The 21,972-nt window shown below is 35.4% G+C and overlaps 1 protein-coding gene across 1 annotated transcript; it reads left to right on the plus strand.

Moving 5' to 3' along the window:
• Positions 1–731: 731 nt before the first annotated feature.
• On the plus strand, positions 732–21,435 carry LOC142613200 (piezo-type mechanosensitive ion channel homolog). Its single transcript, XM_075785434.1, has 21 exons — positions 732–1,251; positions 1,833–1,913; positions 2,336–2,495; positions 2,589–2,746; positions 4,128–4,284; positions 4,394–4,580; positions 6,369–6,484; positions 7,859–7,943; positions 9,523–9,738; positions 9,828–10,005; positions 11,111–11,239; positions 11,430–11,603; positions 11,766–11,999; positions 12,653–14,203; positions 14,655–17,155; positions 17,680–18,075; positions 18,888–19,046; positions 19,683–20,192; positions 20,377–20,521; positions 20,672–20,816; positions 20,974–21,435. The coding sequence occupies exons 1-21, from the start codon at positions 1,203–1,205 to the stop codon at positions 21,107–21,109; spliced, it is 7,467 nt and encodes a 2,488-aa protein (XP_075641549.1). The 5' UTR covers positions 732–1,202; the 3' UTR covers positions 21,110–21,435.
• The last annotated feature ends 537 nt before the right edge of the window (positions 21,436–21,972 follow it).

Here is a 21,972-nt window from a genome sequence, read left to right on the forward strand (position 1 = left end):
CATCACTAGAATCAGATCAAACAATTTTTAGTTCAGCCCTGGGCTGTTTGGGGAGGGTGGTTGGGTGCGAGTTAGACTTAGACACCTCTTTGCCTCCAATTGTAGCAATTAGAGAAGGAAAAAAAAAAAAATCCCCTGTTACTGACTCATTCATCCCAAAGCCCGATCCCATGGCCATTAGAGCGTTCGCAGTGGCCCAAGGTAAATGGTATATGTGGAGGCATTTACAATTCAAAGCAAAAAACAAGCTAACATCAAATGTTGAATATGTCTTGTATCCTAAAAAAAAGTAGAATTGTGCTATAGTACCGTCATAAATTTGTGATGGTACTGTAGCACAATTGTAAAAAGAAGTAATATCTGTTTATTCAACCTCTCTCCTCCCACTCTCTCTCACGTCTCAATCTTTGTCTGTCTCTCTCTCCATGCTGGCTTTTATTTATGTTTTGAAATATATTATTTTATTGTGTAAATATATTATTTTAATGGGTTGTATTGTAAAATAAAAGTTAAGATATTGGGAGTACTGTAAAATGGTATGGTATAATTGATAAAATAGTTTTTTAAGATGGTAAAATAGAACAGATAACATTCACCATTTGCGAATGCTCTCAGATACCTCTCAATCTATTTGACCATTATACCCTCCTGCCAAAAGTGTAAATCTTCCACCATTTAAATCACGCAACGTCTCATTTGGGTAACCCGTAAAGCAACAGCATATTATTAAACAAAAATCCCAATATTCCAACGTTCCCACGTTGGTCCAAACTCCAAACATTAACTTTTTCTTTTTGAAAAAAAATATATTAACTTTTACAAAGTCTTTTTATATTTTTTTTTCAAATATTGTTCTGTTTTTTTGCAATTCTTATCTGTGACTTTTAGTTTGGACCAGTAGTTACAGAAAATATTTTCCTTAATTAGTTCAGTTATTCACGTGCTTTTGATACAGATTATTGAAATTTTTACCGCGATTTTAGAAAAACACACACAGATAAACTAAATTCTGTTTAACACACACACAGAAGAAAAAGTTCACATTTTGGGGTTCCAAAATTAGTGATTTCTAGGGGGATTTGGAGTTTCCTGAAATGGGTTTTCTTGATTTGGTTGAAATTTGAAAACCCATTAACGGATTGTGAAATTTGATGAGAAGGTGATGGAATTGCAGTGATTTGTATTGGTAGAAAGTTATTCTCATGGGGAGCTTTCTTGGTGGGTTTGTATTGCCTCTGTTGCTCCTAACAGGTATGCTTTTGCAATTGTCCCTGGAAAGTTTCTATTTTTTTTTTTTTTGGTTTATTTGTACTATTATTTATAGCTGCTTATTTGTGATAGGAAGATTATTTGTAGTGAGTGAACTTGATTTCACTATTAGTACTTTGCTATTGAATTGAACTAGGTGTTAGAATTGAATTGCAATCAGAAGCTATAATTGGTTTGAGCTATAACTACTAAAGTAGTGTGTTTTCTTTGGCAATTTGAATGGACCCATTTTGAATTAAATATATACCGTGTTTGTATTGCTTGTAAGTTGCCATTGTGTCTTACAATTGATGAAATTTCTATATGAGGTTAGTTTGAATTGTTGGCTCGTAGTCTTAGGGAGAGGAACAATATCACATTCTCTTAGTAGTAGGTGCCACAGGCAGAAAGCTTGCACTCACAGACATACATTATGCAGCAATGTGTAAATTACTTTATTAGCTTCATCAGCAAGTTGCTTTCATCATAATGCTGTTTGCTTTCAGTATACAGACACAATTTTATATGTTTGCTTTGCTTGATGCAAGTCATTGATTTTAAATCTTTCCCTATATTTGTTGCAGCTGCTGTAATTAACTGGAGTTTGATCTCTCTAGTTGATTTGATAGCTTTCCTTCTGCTTCAATACAATGCACCGAAAATAGGTAAGCTTCTGTATGTAGTTTAGCAGATTGAATTGTATACTATTATTGTTTTACTGTACTTTGCATGCCATGTGCAATTATGCTTGCATGATGTTTATCATTTGGAATCTTTTTCTTGGGTTGGGGGTTGAGGATGGGGTTGGTGGAGCTTTTGTTAGGAAGGAGCTGGAATCATTAGGAAAGGTATAATATAGCTTACATTATTTGAGAAGGAATACAAGGAAATATGCAATGCATTTTAAATCCTACTTGTTGTGCCTTTATTCATGCCATATCATTGATAAGTTCCCTCTTGATATAGAATTACTCAGTGCTTAGGTTTGGCTCCACAATGCTGCTTGCTTTTGCATTGAATGCTATAATTTAGCTTATTATGCTATTATTATACTAATACTACTAACACTTTCTTTTTTTGGGGGTAGCGTTTCGATTTCGCCGGCGATTTTTGTTATTATGGCCCATTATCATCTTTTCCTTGCTTGTCATTCTTTCTCAAGTAACATTTCTTGTTATATGGGCTGTTGAGGGAAATAAATGGAGTATAGCAGAAGCTTGGTGGGCAAAACTGATTGGATTCACGACGTAAGAGTTGATCTTTTTTCTTTTTAGTTTTTCCTTTCCCTCAATTTCTTCTGCAAAAACTGATACTTTTTTCCGTGTTGTATGCTTATGCAGAGTTCATACCTGGAAATCTCCCTCTGTAATTTATTTCTTGATTGTACAACTGATAGCGGTTTTTGTTGCTTTAGTTGATATATACGGGAATAGATTTGGTCTGGTTCCATGGCGTGCTTCTTGTTGGGGTCATTTCTTGTCATTTATTGAACAATTAGGTTTGTGAGTAGATCATTATGTCCCAAATTTTTATGCAATTTATTTGTTCTTCCATTTTATTTAATCTTCACTATCAATCATTACATTTTAATTGCAAGTTTGTATAATCCAATGTCTTATTGTTAGTTGAACATGGTACACTTAGGAATTATTCAAGAGCAATCAAACTGTTGTTCATGGTGACAAAAGTTGGTTGCTATTGTAATGGGTAAAAAAAAAGGTTGTTTATCATATAATGGGTGAAAGGTTCCACAATTCTGTTAAGATTAAAAAGCAAAGGTGAGGGGAGAGATAGTGTGAACAATGAACTAAAGCAAAATTTGCATAGGTTAGTTTGGCTTTAGTTATTTAGGATGTCCACATATTTAAAATGATGGGCATACTTCAAGACCCCTAACTACCTTATCATATGGGGCTGACTTTGTCTTAGGGAAGCTTGCATTCTCTCCTATTTGATTAGGCAGATATCTGGTAGGATTGATCTCCAAGGGTTATCTAAGAAATCTTGGGCTAAATGGCTGTCTCATGACATCCTCCCTTTTTAGCTTGATGTAGCACTTGATTTTTATTTTTCTTTAATGTTATCAGTTTCTAGATCTTGGACTTGGTTTTTTAGAGGACATTGGAAGGTTTCTCATAGTGCTTATTTTCCTTCGGGACAAAAGTCATCTTAGTAATGAGTAATCTTTTGAACCTTTAATTTTGTCATCTACCCTTGTTTTCATGTTAATCCGTCTTTATATTGTGTAGGTGCTGTCTTGAAATTTCTGGTGAAATCATCTTGATGCTTGTCTGAATGGACCAGTATATATATATATATATATATATATATATATACTGGTCCATTCAGACAAGCATCAAGATGATTTCACCAGAAATTTCAAGACATATATATATATATATATGTCTGCTTCAACCAGTTGTAGGGCTGGGATTTGCCTTCTGGCAGGATTTTCAACTGAATCCCAGAAGTTCTAGAACACTCCTTTGCCTCTTAGAATTTATATGTTTAATCAATTTTTTTTTTCATCACTGTTTCATGAAAGCGTCATTGTGTGTGGATTTGGATGGAAATCTGATATTTGATGCTCAGCTATTATTGGTTTTTTTTCCTATCTTTTTACTGGGAAGTTATTTTCACCTCTTTAAGTTCAATTTTTAAGTTGTATATAAAGTGGATTTGCATTTAAAGATCAAGCCTCTTAAGTAATATAGTACATACAACATTAGAAATGGAAATTTAATAGGACTGTATGTCTGGTATATTAATATACCCTAGCTGTATTATTGCTTTCAGTTGCATTCTCAACAAACAAGAGAACTCCCGATCATGTGCTATCGCAAATAATTAATTTTTTTTTTTTTTTTGCAACATGGAAGGTTCTCGTCTTAGGGTGGCATCGTGTTTGCTGTTGCCTGCCATTCAGCTGGTTGTGGGAATTAGCCATCCCTCATGGATTTCTCTACCATTTTTTATTGGAAGTTGTGTTGGTCTTGTGGATTGGTCTTTAACAAGCAATTTTCTAGGACTTTTCAGGTACTTATAAATCTTTTTTTAATGTTCACTGGCCAATAGTGTTACTCTTTCTCTCTTGGTCAGTTTTTTGTCCAATTTGTCCCTAATAGTTTTACATATGGTCTTGAAGGTGGTGGAGGCCTCTTCAGCTGTATGCTGGCTTCAATATTGCCCTGCTGTATGTGTATCAGCTCCCTATTGTGTTCCCAAATACGCTTCAACGGATAGCTGATTTCATTGGTCTGTTTAAAGTATCTGCAAATTCTGAGTGGCCTGAAATATGTTCTTGCCTTTCTCTTATACTTTTCTACATCATGGTATGCTCTGCTTTACAACTATCTGGTAGTCAACTCTGTTTAAAGTTAGCATCACAATACTTGTAGAATTACTTACTAACATCTTCTCTGCAATTGAGGTTCTACGAGTCAATTATATTTAATCTCTCCTTCTTGTGGCATTAGTTGCTTCGTGGATGTAGATTATCACTGGATACCTATTTTGTAAAAGAGGTCATATATTTTTCACTAGTCAATATCTCTAGCAAAATTAAAATTAGATTATAATGAATCCATTAGGTAATCCACGCATTTCAACTCTTATTCCTGGAAATTTCAAATAAATCTCAAATTTAGTCTCCAATTTGTCATGTGGCAACCTATTTCTACTAATCATGAGCTTTACTCTATCTTCAATTCTTTTGAAGTATTAACAGCAAGGCATGACCCATTGGCATGTTGGGGCACACTTAGAATAGTTGAAGTCAAGATATACTTGCATATGGTCAGCTCTGCTATTAAAAGTAAATTAGACAATAAAGAGAGTTGAAGTTAGACTAGAGTGGAGTAGTGTATCATATTTAATTTATCAATATCTCCAGGTAAAGTAAGGTTAGAGTATAATAAATATATTAGGTGATCCACCCATTCAAACTCTCAATCAGGGAAATCATGAATAAATCTCAAATTTACTCTCCAAGTTATCATGTGGCAACATAACTAATCATGAGCTTTTTTTTTTCTGTGTTTAATTCATTTGACAAAATTAAAGGTTTGGGGACAAAGTGTGCCCCAACATTTCAAAAAAAATAATTAAAGGCATGAACCCATTGGAATGTTGGGGCATACTTTGTGAATAGTTGAAGTCAAGATGTACTTGCATATGGTCAGCTCTGTTATTAAAATCAAACTAGACAATGACAGTAAAAGGATAAAGAGAGTTGATGTTAGAGAGTGGGTAGTGTGTCATATCAAATTTAGAGCTGAATTACTGTCCATGCAGCCTGCATATTTAGGCATATGCCTTTGGGTGATGTGCTTAGGAGTTTTGTTGAATGTGTAGAATAAAAGGAGATAGATCTGCTTTTTGGATGGAAGAATTGGTTGGGGGAAACACTTGTCCAACATATGGAATTTGATCCTGTTATGCTTGATGTGGTGTATTTGGAGGGAGCAAAATAGTTGTACTTTTGAGGATGTGGAGAGTTCAGATAATCACCTGCTTGCATCCTTTGTTGGTTCCTTATTTGATTGGTCTTGGGTTTGGGGACTCACATTTAGTGAATCTCTCCCAATGTTTGTAGATTCACTTCTCTTTTGTATATAGTTTTTTGCTTTTTAGTTTTTATTTATTTTTTGTTATGATTGGCTGTTTTGCATAAAGTAGTCCTTTAATAATATTTTTTCTTACCTATCAAAAAAAGAAAAAGAAAAGGAGAGCCGTCATGTAGATGAGTGAGGTGCCCTCAATAATGTACCTACTTTAGAAGATGGATTAAATTCGCAATAACACCTCCTTATGGTGGAAATTTTGACGTGATAGTGTATGTCATTCTGAATGATGTAAAATCTGGCTATTGGCCATCCAAATGTTTGCCTTGCAAGAACATGGTTCAGTTCCAACTTACGTGTAGCCACCCAAACAAGTCCTATACAATTTTCAATAAAAAGCTTACTAACATATAGTTATATTACCTTTTGTCCATATATTTTTGTTGATGTTGTTTTCTTTATCCCTTTTCATTTACTTTGCTATTTTTCTCCTGGTTGTTGCCTTTTGCATTGTATTATGTTTGATTCTTTTTCAGCCATTTCTTTTCTCTGATGCAGCTATCTTGTATTAAATGTGATCTGGAGGAAATGGATTATATTATGTCCATGGGAGAAAGTAACTTGACGGAGCAACTTCTTCCCTCAAAGCATTCATTTTTTATTCGTGAATCCAGGTGATAAACTTGGAAAGTTTATGTCTGTTTAACAACAAGCCTCCCCTCTCAATTATTTTATGTTCTATGCTCACAAGATATTCATTGTTATTTTTAACTACAAGATTGCAACTATCTAATTACTTTACATAAAATCTAATGTGTTTGACTGGATTTTTGGCATTTTTTTTTTATAAGTAATAAGTTTTATTGATATAAAAAAAATGGGACACCCTAGTACACATGGAGTGTACAGGGGTCAACAAAAATTACAAGAATCAAGAAAATCAAGAAAGGAAGAGAATGATTGGTTTTGCAAAGTAGCCAACCAATCTAATAAAGTTCTAAAGAAAAAAAAGCTTGAGGTCTGGTATGAATCTCTCATTATCTTCAAAATAACTACTATTTCTTTCCCTCCAAAGACACCACATTAAGCAATGGGGAACAATTAACCATATATGACCATTTCTGTAACAACCAAGTTTGCCTTGCCAGCAAGCTAGGAGCCCCACAACAGACTGCGGCATAACCCATCTTACTCCAAATTAACTCAAAACCATAGACCACAAGTCCATAACAACCGGACAGTGAAGAAATAGATGGTCAACTGATTCACCATTACACTTGCACATATAACAACTGGATTTCTGGCATTACTTTTGTAATCCCTTTTTTTGTCAATTCTGAGGGTTGCTGTTGCAATGTCTCTGAAGAGGAGATTGGATGAAGCCTACTATTAACACTATGAGTAACTTATTGGCTATTCCATCTCTGATACAATTTTTGGATGCATGAGGAAGAAATTTTGTGTGCCCAGATCCCTGAAGGATCCTAGAGTGTCTTTGATGAGAGATTACAAAAAAAGTTCATGAGTAGATCACCTCTTTTTCCTTTCCCCTAATGCTGATAAAATGCCATTCTTCTGCATGGATAATTCAAGGAATTTTAGTTAGCTTTATCAATTTTATGTTAAATCTGCTCAAATTTGCTTTACTGATATAGCCTTCCTGGTGCATAATGAGACATTTAAGTATTTTAACTTATTAAATGTTGGAATCTATTATTCATGAGCTCTACAGGTCTAAAATTGATCAATATAGTGTTTGACACCTAAGGCCGATTATGCATTTTACCAAAGGTTGAAAAAACCTGACAATAAATACTGCTATAAATCTGCTTCATTATGCTTATCTAGCAGGATTTTTTTTCCCACTTAATTGCTGATCTGTTGCATCATTCATCATGTTGAAAATTTCCTATTTGGATTTCTTATAAAAATAAAATAAAAAAGAAGAAAATTTCCTATTTGGATTTGATGAGGCTTGTGGAGGATATTTGAACTTCATAAATGGTTTGATGCTTAAAAGCTTACTGAATTGTTTCAATGATTTGCAGATCCGGTGTAAAGCACACCAATGTTTTATTGAGGGGAGCAGTGTTTCGGACATTTAGTATCAACTTTTTCACGTACGGCTTCCCGGTATATAAACGTAAACAATGTGTTGTAACAGTCTTGTGAGATTAGTATGTTTCCCGTAGCTAAATGAAATCTATGACGCCTAATAAGCATGGCACTGTATGCTGACCCATTCTTATAACCAATTTTGATGGTAATAATAATGCAGTAGTGAATTTGTTGCTCTAAGCAAACACGTGGTATATGGTATTTGTTTAGTTTGAAAAACAATATAGATATCTCCCACTTATGCAAGTCAGCTTTCAATTCAATTTTATGCCAAGATTTTTGTTGCTCAATTGGTACTTTTCTAGTGTTTCCATCTTAGATGTCCAGTCTCCCCTCAACTATCGAATTATCAAAAAAAAAAAAGAGCTTTCAATTCAATTTTATATTTTTATTTAATAAGGTGGATATGAAAATCAGACACAATATTCTTATAGTAGTAATGATTAAGGAAAATAAACATGAACATAGATAACATAAAAGAACAGTAGAATTTCAGTGGAAAATTATTTGGTTGTACGAGATAGAAGTAAATCCCGCCTGAATTTAATTGGTGTAGTTCTTTGCAATTATTTGTATGATTTTTTTTCCTGATATAATATTTTTACTATATTTTTATTATTTGAATCTGAATGCTTTTGGGTTTGCTCCTATTGAATGGAAGGAATTCTTTGTGCCAAGAGTCTTGTAGTTTAACTAGTACCTCCTAGTGTTTCAACAAAGATGTATAGGAATCAAATCCGCCCTCCCCTAGCAACTACCAAATTAAATAAATAAATAAAATGGAATGAGTTCTTAACAATTTTGGATCCAAAACTGCCGGTGAATTCTTTCTTAAATAGCACCACTTAAGTCTGTAAAAACAGGGCGGAGAGTGAGGTTGTTAGTTCTAGACCCACCATGTAACTTAGCAATAAAAAAGAAAAACATCTTGGATCCAAAGCTGCCAGCAACCAACCTGCCACCATCTCTACTAGTAGGTGGATAAGTTTTGAAAATGTGGATAATTTGCTATTCAATTGGCTATGGATATGGAATTATGGAATTCATTGTAGTTTTTGGGTGTGAGTGGATTATGCCTTAAACAGTGAAAGAAGGGCTTAAGTGTTGGTGACGGAGTTCAAAGGCATTAGAGAGTGGAGTTTGGAATGCTATTCCTCTTTGCTTATTGTGGAGTATTTAGTGGGAGAGAAAGAGGATGATGCTTGAAGACTATGAATTATCTACATCAAGACTTAAAATCTTAGTTTGCCAGATCTTTGTTTTATTGGCTGTATTTGGATGCAAGTAGACCAAATAATGTTGTGATTTTATTGACTCATTACATTTTATTGACTCCTTTTGGGTATACGAATAGTATACTCTGTTGGTTTCTTTTATGTAATTCTTTTTTGGTTTAATGCCATCATTTATAGTTTTTAACAAAAAAAGTGTATAAATTTCCTTCCTTGAATATGCTCATACTATAAGGTATATAGTCTACTTTAATTTTCTCTTTGATGTTTGTGCAACTGCGCTTTATATGTTAATTTCTACAAGCATTTTGAGTCTAGTTATGTCAAATCGTTTATAAAAACTCAGGTGGGAATTTTGACAGGTTTCCTTGTTTGCACTGTCTTTTTGGAGTTTCCATTTTGCAAGTTTATGCGCATTTGGATTACTTGCATATGTTGGCTATGTTGGATATGCCTTCCCTTCCTTATTCCGTTTGCACCGGTTGAATGGGCTGCTTCTTGTCTTCATTCTCTTGTGGGCTGTTAGCACATACATTTTCAATGTAGCATTTTCTTTCTTGAATTGGAAACTTGGAAAGGTAGTCCTCTCTTTTGTGATTAAAATTTTCTATCGATTATCCTATGGTAGGGTCAATGGTTTTAATTTATTTCTTTAATTCATATACAGGACATGGAAATTTGGGAGATGGTTGGGTTGTGGCATTATCCCATACCTGGATTCTTTCTGCTTGCACAGTTTTGTCTTGGAATTTTAGTTGCCCTGGGTAATCTTGTGAACAACTCTGTTTTCCTCTGCTTGTCTGATGAGCATGGGCAACCTTCAAATCAAAACTCCACTGTGGAAGGTGATAAAATACATATTGTCTGGAGTTTGTAGTGTAGCATGTGTTTCTCTGGTTTGAAGTGTACGCTTGCTTCCTACACACACACACACACATATAATATTCACACACACAATACTGTGACACCAGTTAACTGAATAATTTTTTTTTTTTTTTTGATAACTGACTAAGTAATTAATAATGCACTTTTTGTGTTGAATTAAATTCATGGAAATGGATTGATATATGTTTGTTGGCTTCATTACCTCTACAAATCTTTTCCCAATATTTGGGATTGGATGCACAAATCTTGTTTTTCCATCTTCTGTCTCTAAGGCCATATTATATTCATTGCTGGTCCATCGAGGTTTTGTAGACCTTCTCGACACATACCTGTTTGGGTCTGCCTTGCCCTTTCACAGATATCAATTTGAACCATATCAGTCTTTGTGGGTGAAGTCTTTGGTTTCTCACATTGTACATGGTGTTGTTCCACATGATGTGCCGTATCTCTTTGCAGGTCTGTCATCTCGTTGAGTTAATTATGGTGTCAATTTTGTTGAGTTTTGTTTTACAGGATCTGCAAGACCAGATTTGCACCCATATCTTTTAATCTTTACTCCCTCTCTCCCGGAGCATCATGACACTTGTAAACAATGGTTGTTAGTGCAAAACTTTTTATATCACATTTTTTCTCATATAGATTTACTCATTTACAAGAGTATGTCTCCTACAATTATTGGACCCCTTTATATATGTATGATTGTTAATAGTAAAAGTCAATTATAGTGCTTATATGTGACAAAATTTTACAAGTACCTTTCCCATGCTAGCTTTTTAAAGATTAGATGGAATTGTGGAGAAGGTGTTTTATATGATGTTTTTGTCATTCTGGTGATAACTGTTTGCTTGCTTTATCACTTGATTTCTCATGGTTTCCTGAATCATTTGTAAAGAGGTACTTCAGTTTTACAAATTTTATAGCGTGACATCCTTTTTCTTCTGGGATTTTTGTTCTGTATTCTTAATCCAGATCTGCTCTTTGATTTGTTTTGCTGATAAACTGTGATTGGGTTATATACTTCAGTTCCATCTATTTGATTTTGTGTTCCTACTTTTTTAATCATAGTGGAGGAAGAGACTAAGGTATTGATTGTTGCTACAATTGCATGGGGACTGCGCAAAAGCTCTCGGGCTATAATGCTGGCACTGATATTCCTTATTGCCATGAAACCTGGTTTCTTCCATGCTGTGTATAGTATGCCTTCTCAACTCATTATTAATTCTGTTCTTTTAAAAAGTAATATATTTTATTATTTTATTCATAAAATTGATTTATACCATAATACCTTTTTTTGTGGCAATTTTATAAGGCTTAGAAATGGATTGATGTGATATGAATTCATGGCAATTTGCTCATATTTGTTATGTTCTTACTTTTGCTTCAGTGATATTCTTCTTGATATATCTTTTGAGCCACAACATCAGCAGAAAGACACGCAAGTCTATGATTCTCTTATGTGAGGCTCACTTTGCACTGTTATACATTCTTCAGATTGATTTGATTTCTAATTTTCTGGAGCAAGAAGGCTCTTTAAGTATGGAAATCCTATCACAGTTAGGTAAGCATTTACTTTAACTAGTTAGAATTGTTATGTATCAAGTGGACACGGTTGTGGTAAATTATTTTCTGTATTGAGATTTCTTCATGGTAATATTAGTCAAATTTCATTGTCTAAACCCAAAAGATAAGTTTATTAATCATTTATGTGAATTTGATGCAGGTCTCCTTGAATATGATAGCTCCTGGGATTTTCTGGAAGTAGCTTTGCTTGCTTGCTTCTGTGCAATTCATAATCATGGTTTTGAGATGCTATTTTCATTCTCAGCAATTGTGCAGCACACCCCTAGCCTACCTGTTGGATTTAGCATCTTGAAAGCTGGTCTGAACAAATCAGTTTTGTTGTCAGTGTATGCCTCCTCAACCACCAAATACAGTCATGATAATCCTTCCTATGGTATAATTTTATCCTTGGCTTAGTCTATTTTGGAATGACTTTTTTAATGTGGTCTCTAAGAATATCAGGATTAGTTTGAAATTTAGTTTTGTTTTCCAAATTAGTTCCAAATGTTAATTTAAATAATGACTTTTTACTTCTGAGAGTTTTATTCTATGTATAAAATTTGATAATCGTGCATGTTCAGAAGACCCTCCCTTACAATTTCCTCATTAATATCAATATTTTTGTGGAGTCGTAACACACATCAATTGATTTTGGTGAATGATCCAGATAAAAGTTGGGTGAACCAGAATCAGAACCAGTAAGCTTTACCCAACCATTTGTTTTGGGTTTATGAATTAAAATGTGATCTGTAATTGTTTGTGATTATTTTAGGGACAACTCTCAGTGTGTCGAGTCGACAACCCTTATGAGATGGCATGTTCAATTCTTGAACGATATGATAGAAAAACTATGATTTTTAAATAGCAGTATCTAAATCCATTGTATGTGACAGTCGGGTCTTACGAAATTATTAATTGTATTGCCAGTGCAGTTACTGTTACTGCTATTCGTGTTATCACTTTTCACTTTTCAGTGATATATACTCATGTTAATTTTGCATAGGGGAAAAAAAGTGCTATGTACTCATATTTTTTTATCTTTTTCAGAGAGTAGGATAGCATCATTCCTCAGTGCAATTGGACAGAAGTTTCTATCTATATATAGATCATTAGGAACCTACATTGCTTTCATAACAATTCTCCTCACAGTTTACCTGGTGAGACCCAATCATATTTCACTTGGGTACATATTATTCCTCCTTGTTTGGATAATCGGAAGACAACTGGTTGAGAGGACAAAAAGACGTCTGTGGTTTCCATTAAAAGCATACTCTATCATGGTATTTATATTTCTATATAGCTTGAGCAGTTTCTCCAGCTTTGAGATGTGGCTGTCCAGTTTGATAGATCTCAATTTTTATTTGGGCTACAACTCAGAAGCTTCATCCTTGGAAAATGTTTGGGAATCTTTGGCAGTCTTGATTGTGATGCAACTTTATAGCTATGAGAGAAGGCAGAGCAAGAAAAACAGTTCAGATGATTCAGATCCAGTGGAATGTGGAGTACTTGGGTTTCTCCAAAGGTTTCTTATTTGGCACAGCCAGAAGATCTTGTTTATTGCTCTGTTTTATGCTTCTTTATCTCCAATTAGTGCATTTGGTTTTGTGTATCTAGTTGGCCTTGTCATCTGTTCAACTTTACCTAAAGAATCCCGGGTCCCATCCAAATCATTCTTAGTTTACACTGGATTTTTAGTTACAGCTGAGTATCTTTTTCAGATGTGGGGTGAACAGGCTGGGATGTTTCCTGGACAGAAACACTCAAATTTGTCCCTTTTTTTGGGATTCTCTGTCTTTAAGCTGGGCTTCTGGGGTCTAGAATCAGGCTTGAGGGGAAAAGTGCTGGTGATTGCTGCATGTACTCTTCAATACAATGTCTTTCGTTGGTTGGAGAAGATGCCAAGTACTATTGTAAACAAAGGAAAGTGGGAAGAGCCTTGTCCTTTGTTTGTTTCAGAAGAGGATGACTCAGTTGATGTTTCCATTTCTAATGAGGATATTAAGCCGTTATCAGATTCCGGTGCACTGTCTGTAAAACAAGAGGGGGTGACAAGCAATTCATGGCCATTTTTCTCCTCTGGTTTGTCTCAATCATCTAATCCTGCATCTTCTAAAGCAGGAATCTCTGACGGTGGCAGCACTAGAAAATATTCATTTGGGTATATCTGGGGAAGCACCAAGGAGAGTCATAAGTGGAACAAGAAACGGATACTTGCCTTGAGAAAGGAGAGATTTGAAACACAGAAGAGACTCTTGAAAATATATTTGAAATTCTGGATGGAGAATTTGTTTACTCTCTTTGGTCTTGAGATAAACATGATTGCCTTGCTGGTTGCTAGCTTTGCTTTGTTGAATGCAATATCTATGTTATATATTGCATTGCTTGCTGCTTGTGTTCTTCTGAATCGACGCATTTTACGTAAATTGTGGCCCCTGTTAATCTTCTTATTTGCTTCTATTCTTATTCTTGAATATTTCGCCATCTGGAAGAGTACATGGTCTTTGAATCAAAATATTCCAAGTGAGACTAATATACAATGCCATGATTGCTGGAGAAGCTCAACCCTTTATTTCCAGTATTGCAAGAACTGTTGGTTGGGTATTACTTTTTGGCCCTGTTATAATTGCTGCTTGGCTGTTATAATTACTTTTTTACATATATGTTTTCTATTGGTGAAATATGTTGGTATAGTGAATAAATTTCTCTTCTGACAAGGCCTAAAGAGCTACTTGGCTAACTTTTATTCTTGCTATCTGTAAAAGTGTTTTTACTTTTTTCACTTTGTTCTGTCTACAAGAACCTTATTATAGATGTTTAATACGGATTTTAAAGAACTTTTAGAGGCTTTTTAACAATCAAATTGCAATTATTTTCTTGGTTCTGCCAACATGGTCCAATGCTCAGGACCAAGTCCCAAGCCATTCCAAATATTTTTTAATGATCTTTCATGATATTAAATTTGTTTATTTTCTTTTTTCATGCCTTGAGCTCTATGCACTTTAAGCCATTTCTCTTAGCCTGTTAAAATTGTCTACCACATTTTCTGCAGGTCTTATTGTTGATGATCCTCGAACACTTATCAGCTATTTTCTGGTCTTCATGCTTGCTTGTTTCAAATTTCGTGCTGATCGCCTGTCCAGTTTCTCAGGGTCATCGACATATCGCCAGATGATGTCTCAGCGTAAAAACACATTTGTTTGGAGAGATCTATCTTTTGAAACTAAAAGCATGTGGACAATTCTTGACTACTTGAGGCTTTACTGCTATTGCCATCTATTGGACCTTGTGCTTGCATTGATTTTGATTACTGGAACGCTGGAGTATGACATTCTACACCTTGGTTATCTAGCTTTTGCTCTGGTATTCTTTCGAATGAGACTTCAAATACTAAAGAAAAAGAATAAGATATTCAAGTTCTTGCGCATGTACAACTTTGCTCTTATTGTTCTCTCTCTTGCCTATCAATCTCCTTTTGTGGGGGAGTTTAGTGCTGGGAAGTGTGAGACAATGGATTACATATATGGAATGATTGGATTTTATAAATATGACTATGGATTCCGGATTACTGAGAGATCTGCACTAGTTGAGATTATCATATTTATGTTGGTTTCACTTCAGTCATATATGTTCTCCTCCCAAGAGTTTGATTATGTGTTTCGATATCTTGAAGCAGAGCAAATTGGTGCCATTGTGCGTGAGCAAGAGAAGAAAGCTGCATGGAAAACTGCACAGTTACAGCATATTCGGGAATCTGAGGAGAAGAAACGCCAGCGTAACTTGCAAGTGGAGAAGATGAAGTCTGAGATGCTTAACTTGCAAATCCAGCTTCACAGCTTGAACTCATCTGCCAACATTGATGGAACTTCTCCTCTTAGTGAAGGCCTAATGGGGAGGAGAAGTACTTCTATTACTTCAAATAATGATGCTGGAACTTCTGATAAAGCAGAAATAAAATTCAAGAAACAAGAACAGATCATCAGAGAGGATTTGGTATTCTCATCTGAATTGCATGACTCTCCTGGTAGTATGAATGTAGAAAGTCCATCAGCAGCAGAGTTAAACAAGCGTTTGGTGGGATCTCCTCATTGTGAGATCACTGAAGTCGAATCAGACATTTTGGATAGTGCATTTTCTGATTTAGACAAAAAAGAAAAGGTCAAAGGCCAGGCAAAGGAAAACCCATTGATATCTGCAGTGCAGATGATAGGTGATGGTGTTTCCCAAGTACAGTCTATTGGCAATCAGGCAGTCAACAACCTTGTGAACTATTTGAACATAGGACAAGAAGACACCAATGTGAAAGAGAACTTGTTTGCTGAGGATGGGATATATGATGAGATGGAAAGCCAAAAAACAGAGTACTTGTTTGTGGAGCGTTCTTCTTCTTTGCAGTCTGATCAGAGTTCTGATGCGGCAAGTCTGCAGTTAGGAAGGCTCTTCTGTCACATATGGTCCCAAATGCAATCCAATTATGATGTTGTGTGTTATTGTTGCTTTGTTCTTGTCTTTCTATGGAACTTTAGTTTGCTTTCTATGGTATATCTTGCAGCTCTATTTCTGTTTGCTCTATGTGTAAATACCAGCCCAAGTTACATCTTCTGGGTTATCATGCTGATCTACACAGAAGTTTATATATTGCTTCAGTATCTGTACCAAATTCTCATTCAGCACTGTGGATTAAGTTTTGATTCTGGCCTACTTCGTGAGTTGGGATTCCCTGTACATAGAAATGTGTCATCCTTTGTTGTGAGCTCCTTACCGCTTTTTCTTGTCTACTTATTTACACTTATACAGAGCTCTATAACTGCAAAAGATGGTGAATGGATGTCTTCAACAGACTTCAATTTCAGTAAGAAGAGTGCTCTCTATAGAAATGAAGTTTCTGTGAATTATAGCTGGAGTGAGAGCACATGGGGGCTGCTACAGCTAGTGGCAAATATGGCAAAATTGATAATTAGAAGCTTCTTTAGGTACTGGAAATCATTGACTCAAGGAGCAGAGTCTCCTCCTTACTTTGTCCAGGTGTCTATGGATGTCCAATCCTGGCCAGAGGATGGGATTCAGCCAGAGAGGATTGAGTCTGGAATAAATCAATTGCTAAGAACTGTCCATAATGAAAGATGCAAAGAAGAAAACCCTAATCTCTGCCCTTTTGCCAGTAGAGTTCATGTTCAAAGCATTGAAAGAAGCCAAGAAAACTCAAATGTATCATCAGTTGTTTTTGAGGTGGTATATGCATCCCCTTTGACAGAGTGTGCTTCAGCAGAATGGTACGAGTCGCTGACTCCAGCAACTGATGTGGCAAAGGAAATTCTTAAAGCACAGCATGCTGGGTTTGTTGAAGAAATTGGATTCCCTTACCCCATACTCTCTGTAATTGGGGGAGGCAAAAGAGAAGTTGATCTATATGCCTACATATTTGGTGCAGATTTGAGTGTATTTTTTCTAGTTGCCACTTTTTACCAATCAATCATAAAAAATAATAGCGAATTTCTTGATGTGTATCAGCTTGAAGATCAGTTTCCAAAAGAGTTTGTGTTTATCTTAATGGTAAGTCTATTGATAGTGTTTTCTTTGTTGTTTTGAACCATGCTTTAATTATTGTAAATGAAGTTTTTGAAGAAGACTTGAGAGTTACAAATTTGTTCTATGAGTCAACTGTTGTCCATATGACTTAGACTCATTTCAAGGGTCTGAGATCAGTAAACTAGCATGGAAACCATATAAAAATTAGGTTCAAAATTTCTCAACTGGAAAATTCTTGTCTCAAACTTTGTCAGCTTCCCAACTTCATTTGAATATCCTTTATTTGTGATTTTATGAAGGTAACAAATAATCTATTTTTCATATGATTTTAAAAATAATTTGGGGATCTGTTTTTTTTTTGGTGTGTGCGCGTGCTCGTATTTCTTCTATTTTCTGAAATTAATTTTTTACTTGTAAATAAATTTAGGACCCCTTACTACTTATTTTACTTTGGAGATGTATGTTAAATGGACGATTAGATCTTTGCATTTTGTTTGGGTTAATATGGCTGGGACTCCCTAACTGGGTTGAATGTTTATTCCATGCAGATTATCTTTTTCTTGATTGTGCTTGATCGCATAATTTACCTCTGTTCATTTGCAACGGGAAAAGTTATTTTCTACCTTTTCAACCTCATCCTCTTCACGTATTCAGTTACAGAGTATGCTTGGCACATGGACACTTCACAACAGCATGCTGGAGGGTTAGCACTCCGTGCTATATATCTTGCCAAAGCCATTTCTTTAGCTCTGCAGGCTATACAAATTCGATATGGGATTCCTCATCAAAGCACATTGTATCGGCAGTTCTTGACCAGTGAAGTTTCACGAACTAAGTACTTGGGCTATAGACTTTATCGTGCTCTACCCTTTCTGTATGAATTGCGATGTGTACTTGACTGGTCATGCACAGCAACATCTTTGACCATGTATGACTGGCTCAAGGTGAGTTTTTGAAATACTTATCATCAGCATGCTTTAGTGACACTAACCTCTGAAACCATACTACCTTTCTTTATCCTCAATATAATCATTATGATTAGTCTTTATTATTGTTAAATTTTACCCAGGCATCAAAGCCTCAGAAACCCTAGGAGAACCATCTGGAAAAAATATAGGACCATCATTTGACTCTAAACACGTTTTGCCAATTAACATGGTATCATAGTAGGAGATCCTGAGTTTGATCCTTGTCTCCACTCTACCTCTCATTTAAAATGTTGAAAGTATCATATGTTGGACACCACTTATTAAAGGGTAGTTTAGGCCCACACATGAGAGGGAGTGTTTAGAATTATGGTTAAATGATTAAATTCCCTATTTCCTAACAACTTAAGCTTTTGGGACAATTTAACAATTATCATTATCATCATTGCCTATCAACATCATTATCATCTTTGTAGAGAGGAAACCAAAATAAAAATAGGGGAAGAAAAGTGGAGTTTATAAATGCATTGATATTTATTGGATAATTGGAACCACAAAATCAAGTTATCCTATTTGAGGAGATTGTATACATCTGCATACTGTTTCATCATTATATGTAATTTTAAATTTGAGAAGATTGTATTTTCCTGACTATGGTGCATGATAAGAGATTAAGGTTGACTTAATGATTACCAGTCTTTAGTTATATAATTTTCTTATCTTTGAATAAACAATTGACTGCTTTTTGGGTATAATGCTTTTAGTAATACAGTTTGATTGGATAATTTGAGATGCTTATATATGAAACTGATAGAAGGTTTTCTTATTAGTTGGAGGACATACATGCAAGCTTGTTCCTTGTCAAATGTGATGCAGTCTTGAATAGAGCTAAACACAAACAAGGAGAAAGGCAAACAAAAATGACCAAATGTTGCAATGGGATATGTTTGTTCTTTATATTAATCTGCGTTATCTGGGCTCCTATGCTGGTAAGCAATAATAAAGGCAGAAACATCTGGTTGAATAATACTAAACGTATTCTAAGCTGCTGTTTGGAATATTGATAACATTGAGGAACCAAAATACTAACAGCTTTTATAATGCGGTTGATGGTCTCTCTTTGGAATACTTAAAATATTGAGATTAATCAAAGGAAGTGCACATGCACTTTAGGGGGAAGTCTCGTAGAATGTAGACTTTACAAAGAGGAGGAACCTTAATCAGTAAATAAAAGATAAGGGTAGCTATAGAATGCGGCTTAAACACCAAAGAAAATTCTGAAAGTGCATAAACAATTCCGTCATATCTACTGATTCTCCCATTGCTAGAAACTAGATTCTCAATTTGCCTGTCTAACTGCAGCGATGTAGATCCTTAGATATATTGAAAACTCATTCAGTTCCTTCAAGATCAGACTACATCTGTTTATTGGATTCCTTTACCTGTCCATTTAGATCAAGTTAGGGCAGACACAATCATCTCACGGGCTCTATTAGATTAAAAGGAAGTTTTCTCTAGATTCGTTGCATTGTCATGAACAACTTGCATAAGCAGTAAGCACGATCCTTTCTTCACCAAAAATGTATTTTTTAATTGTGCATTGACTTCTTATTTTCTCTTTACAGATGTATAGCAGTGGTAACCCAACAAATATTGCCAACCCTGTTAAAGATGCTAGTGTTCAGATTGATATTAAAACAGCGAGTGGAAGATTGACCTTGTATCAAACCACTCTGTGCGAAAAGATCCCATGGGATAAGCTCAATGATGATATTGATCTTGATCCCCAAAGTTTTTGGGACACATATAATGAGAATGATATCCAGTTGATATGCTGCCAAGCTGATGCCAGTATTTTGTGGCTTGTCCCCAGTGTCGTTCAGACAAGATTCATTCAGTCCCTTGACTGGGATACGGACATGGATATTATTTTTACTTGGGTACTTACCCGAGACAGACCAAAAGGAAAGGAAGTTGTGAAATATGAAAGAGTTATCGATCCTGTGGATCTTCCAAAGCGATCAGATGTTCAAAAAGTTCTAAATGGCTCTATGAACAGCTTTAGGATCTATAATGTCTATCCGAGATACTTCCGTGTTACTGGTTCTGGTGATGTCAGACCTCTGGAACAAGAGGTATGCTACACCTTATCTAGGTTCTTTTCTTCATTCCTAGTTTCTCTCTTTCTCTGTATGTGTGTGTGCGCTTAATGGTTCTTGGTGTCATGTGATGCTATAACAGTGTCTATAGTATCCATTGTATTTATCACATATATTGCTATTTTATTATGAAGAGCACTAAAATACAACTATCTTACAGGAAATTTCTGTCAATGCGGATCTTGTTATAAATCGTGCAAATTATGAGTGGTGGTCCTTCAATGATGTCAATTCCTCAGGAGTCACTGGATGTGGAGGTTTGACTGGACCCATGGCAATCATAATATCTGAGGAAGTACCTCCTCGTAAGTTTTAAAGAATTTTTATATATAGATGATATTTTAGTAAGAAAAAGTTCTCTGTCGATTCAAATGCTGTACCTGCTTGTGTATCTTTTTTTTTTTAGTTCTTTTTTCTTTAATTGAGATATTTTTAATACTCCAATACTTCTTCAGAAGGTATTATTGGTGACACTCTCAGCAAGTTCAGCATATGGGGGCTGTACATAACCTTTGTTCTTGCAGTTGGCCGTTTTATCAGGCTGCAATGTTCTGACTTAAGAATGAGAATCCCTTATGAGAACCTTCCCTCCTGTGATAGGTAAAGCGGCTTTTTTTTTGTTGTCATTCTCCACGTAAGGATGCCTCTTATAAGAAACTTGGATCATAAGACTGTGTACCCTTAGGCAGAGATGGGAAAATTATATTTGGACTCTTTCTTATTAAGCATGTTATTTATTTCTTCTGGTGTACTGTAGGTTGATAGCCATCTGTGAGGATATATATGCTGCAAGAGCAGAAGGTGAGCTTGGAGTAGAAGAGGTTCTCTACTGGACGCTGGTGAAGATCTATAGGTCACCACACATGCTGCTTGAGTACACCAAAATTGACTAAAAAGTAGAAACCCAACATCAAAGGCTGCCTTTAGTTGCCAACAACTTCACAGGATTTAATGCTGACATTAGGTTAGACTAACACCCAGGTATAGCAGAAGAAGATACTAACATCATTTATAGTGGTAGACTGGTAGGGATACAACTAATCATGATTGTTGCTGTAGCATTTATCCAAAAGACCTCTGGTCTCTATTGAAAGGAATCCAGTAAGAGAATTATACATGGTTATCATACAGGCATTGTAGCACCTTGTGTAAATTTCCATTTTAGGTACCCATGAAGTTTCTGGTCAAGCTTCAATAATTAATGACTGATTTGGAGTGATTTTTTTTTTACCCTATACTGTAAATTTAGTTTACTAGCAACCCATATATTGTGCCGGACCTGTTATGGTTACAGGAATACAAGGGAGCAAATCTGTGCATCTGAAATTCTTTTCAACAGAATCAAGTACAGCCAAAGGTTTCAATTTTTTTGAAGGCAGAGCCATGCTGTTAGTGTTTACAAATTAGAAAAGGAAAAATACTTGATAGAAATGCTCAGGTTGTATTTGTGCGCATTTGTGCATGCATGCACAAATGCACCTGTAAGTGGGAAAATCAAAGCCAGAAATCTCTGTTAGTAATTTAAACAACGTCTCTCCTTATATATACCCACATCAAATTGGTTCAATTTTTCATGCCTCCTCGCCACTGCTTTATATCTAATGGATGGAGTAGTATTTCATGTCCCTATATAAAAGAGGGGGGGGGGGGGGATGTGGGAGGGAGGGATCTGGCACATAATTCCTACAACATGCTATCCACATTCAAATCTCCAACCAACTCTCACCCGAGAAGAATAAATAACTTCGTAATATTC

The sequence above is a fragment of the Castanea sativa genome, chromosome 10 (genome assembly GCF_040712315.1).
Source record: "Castanea sativa cultivar Marrone di Chiusa Pesio chromosome 10, ASM4071231v1".
NCBI classification, from domain to species: Eukaryota; Viridiplantae; Streptophyta; class Magnoliopsida; order Fagales; family Fagaceae; genus Castanea; species Castanea sativa.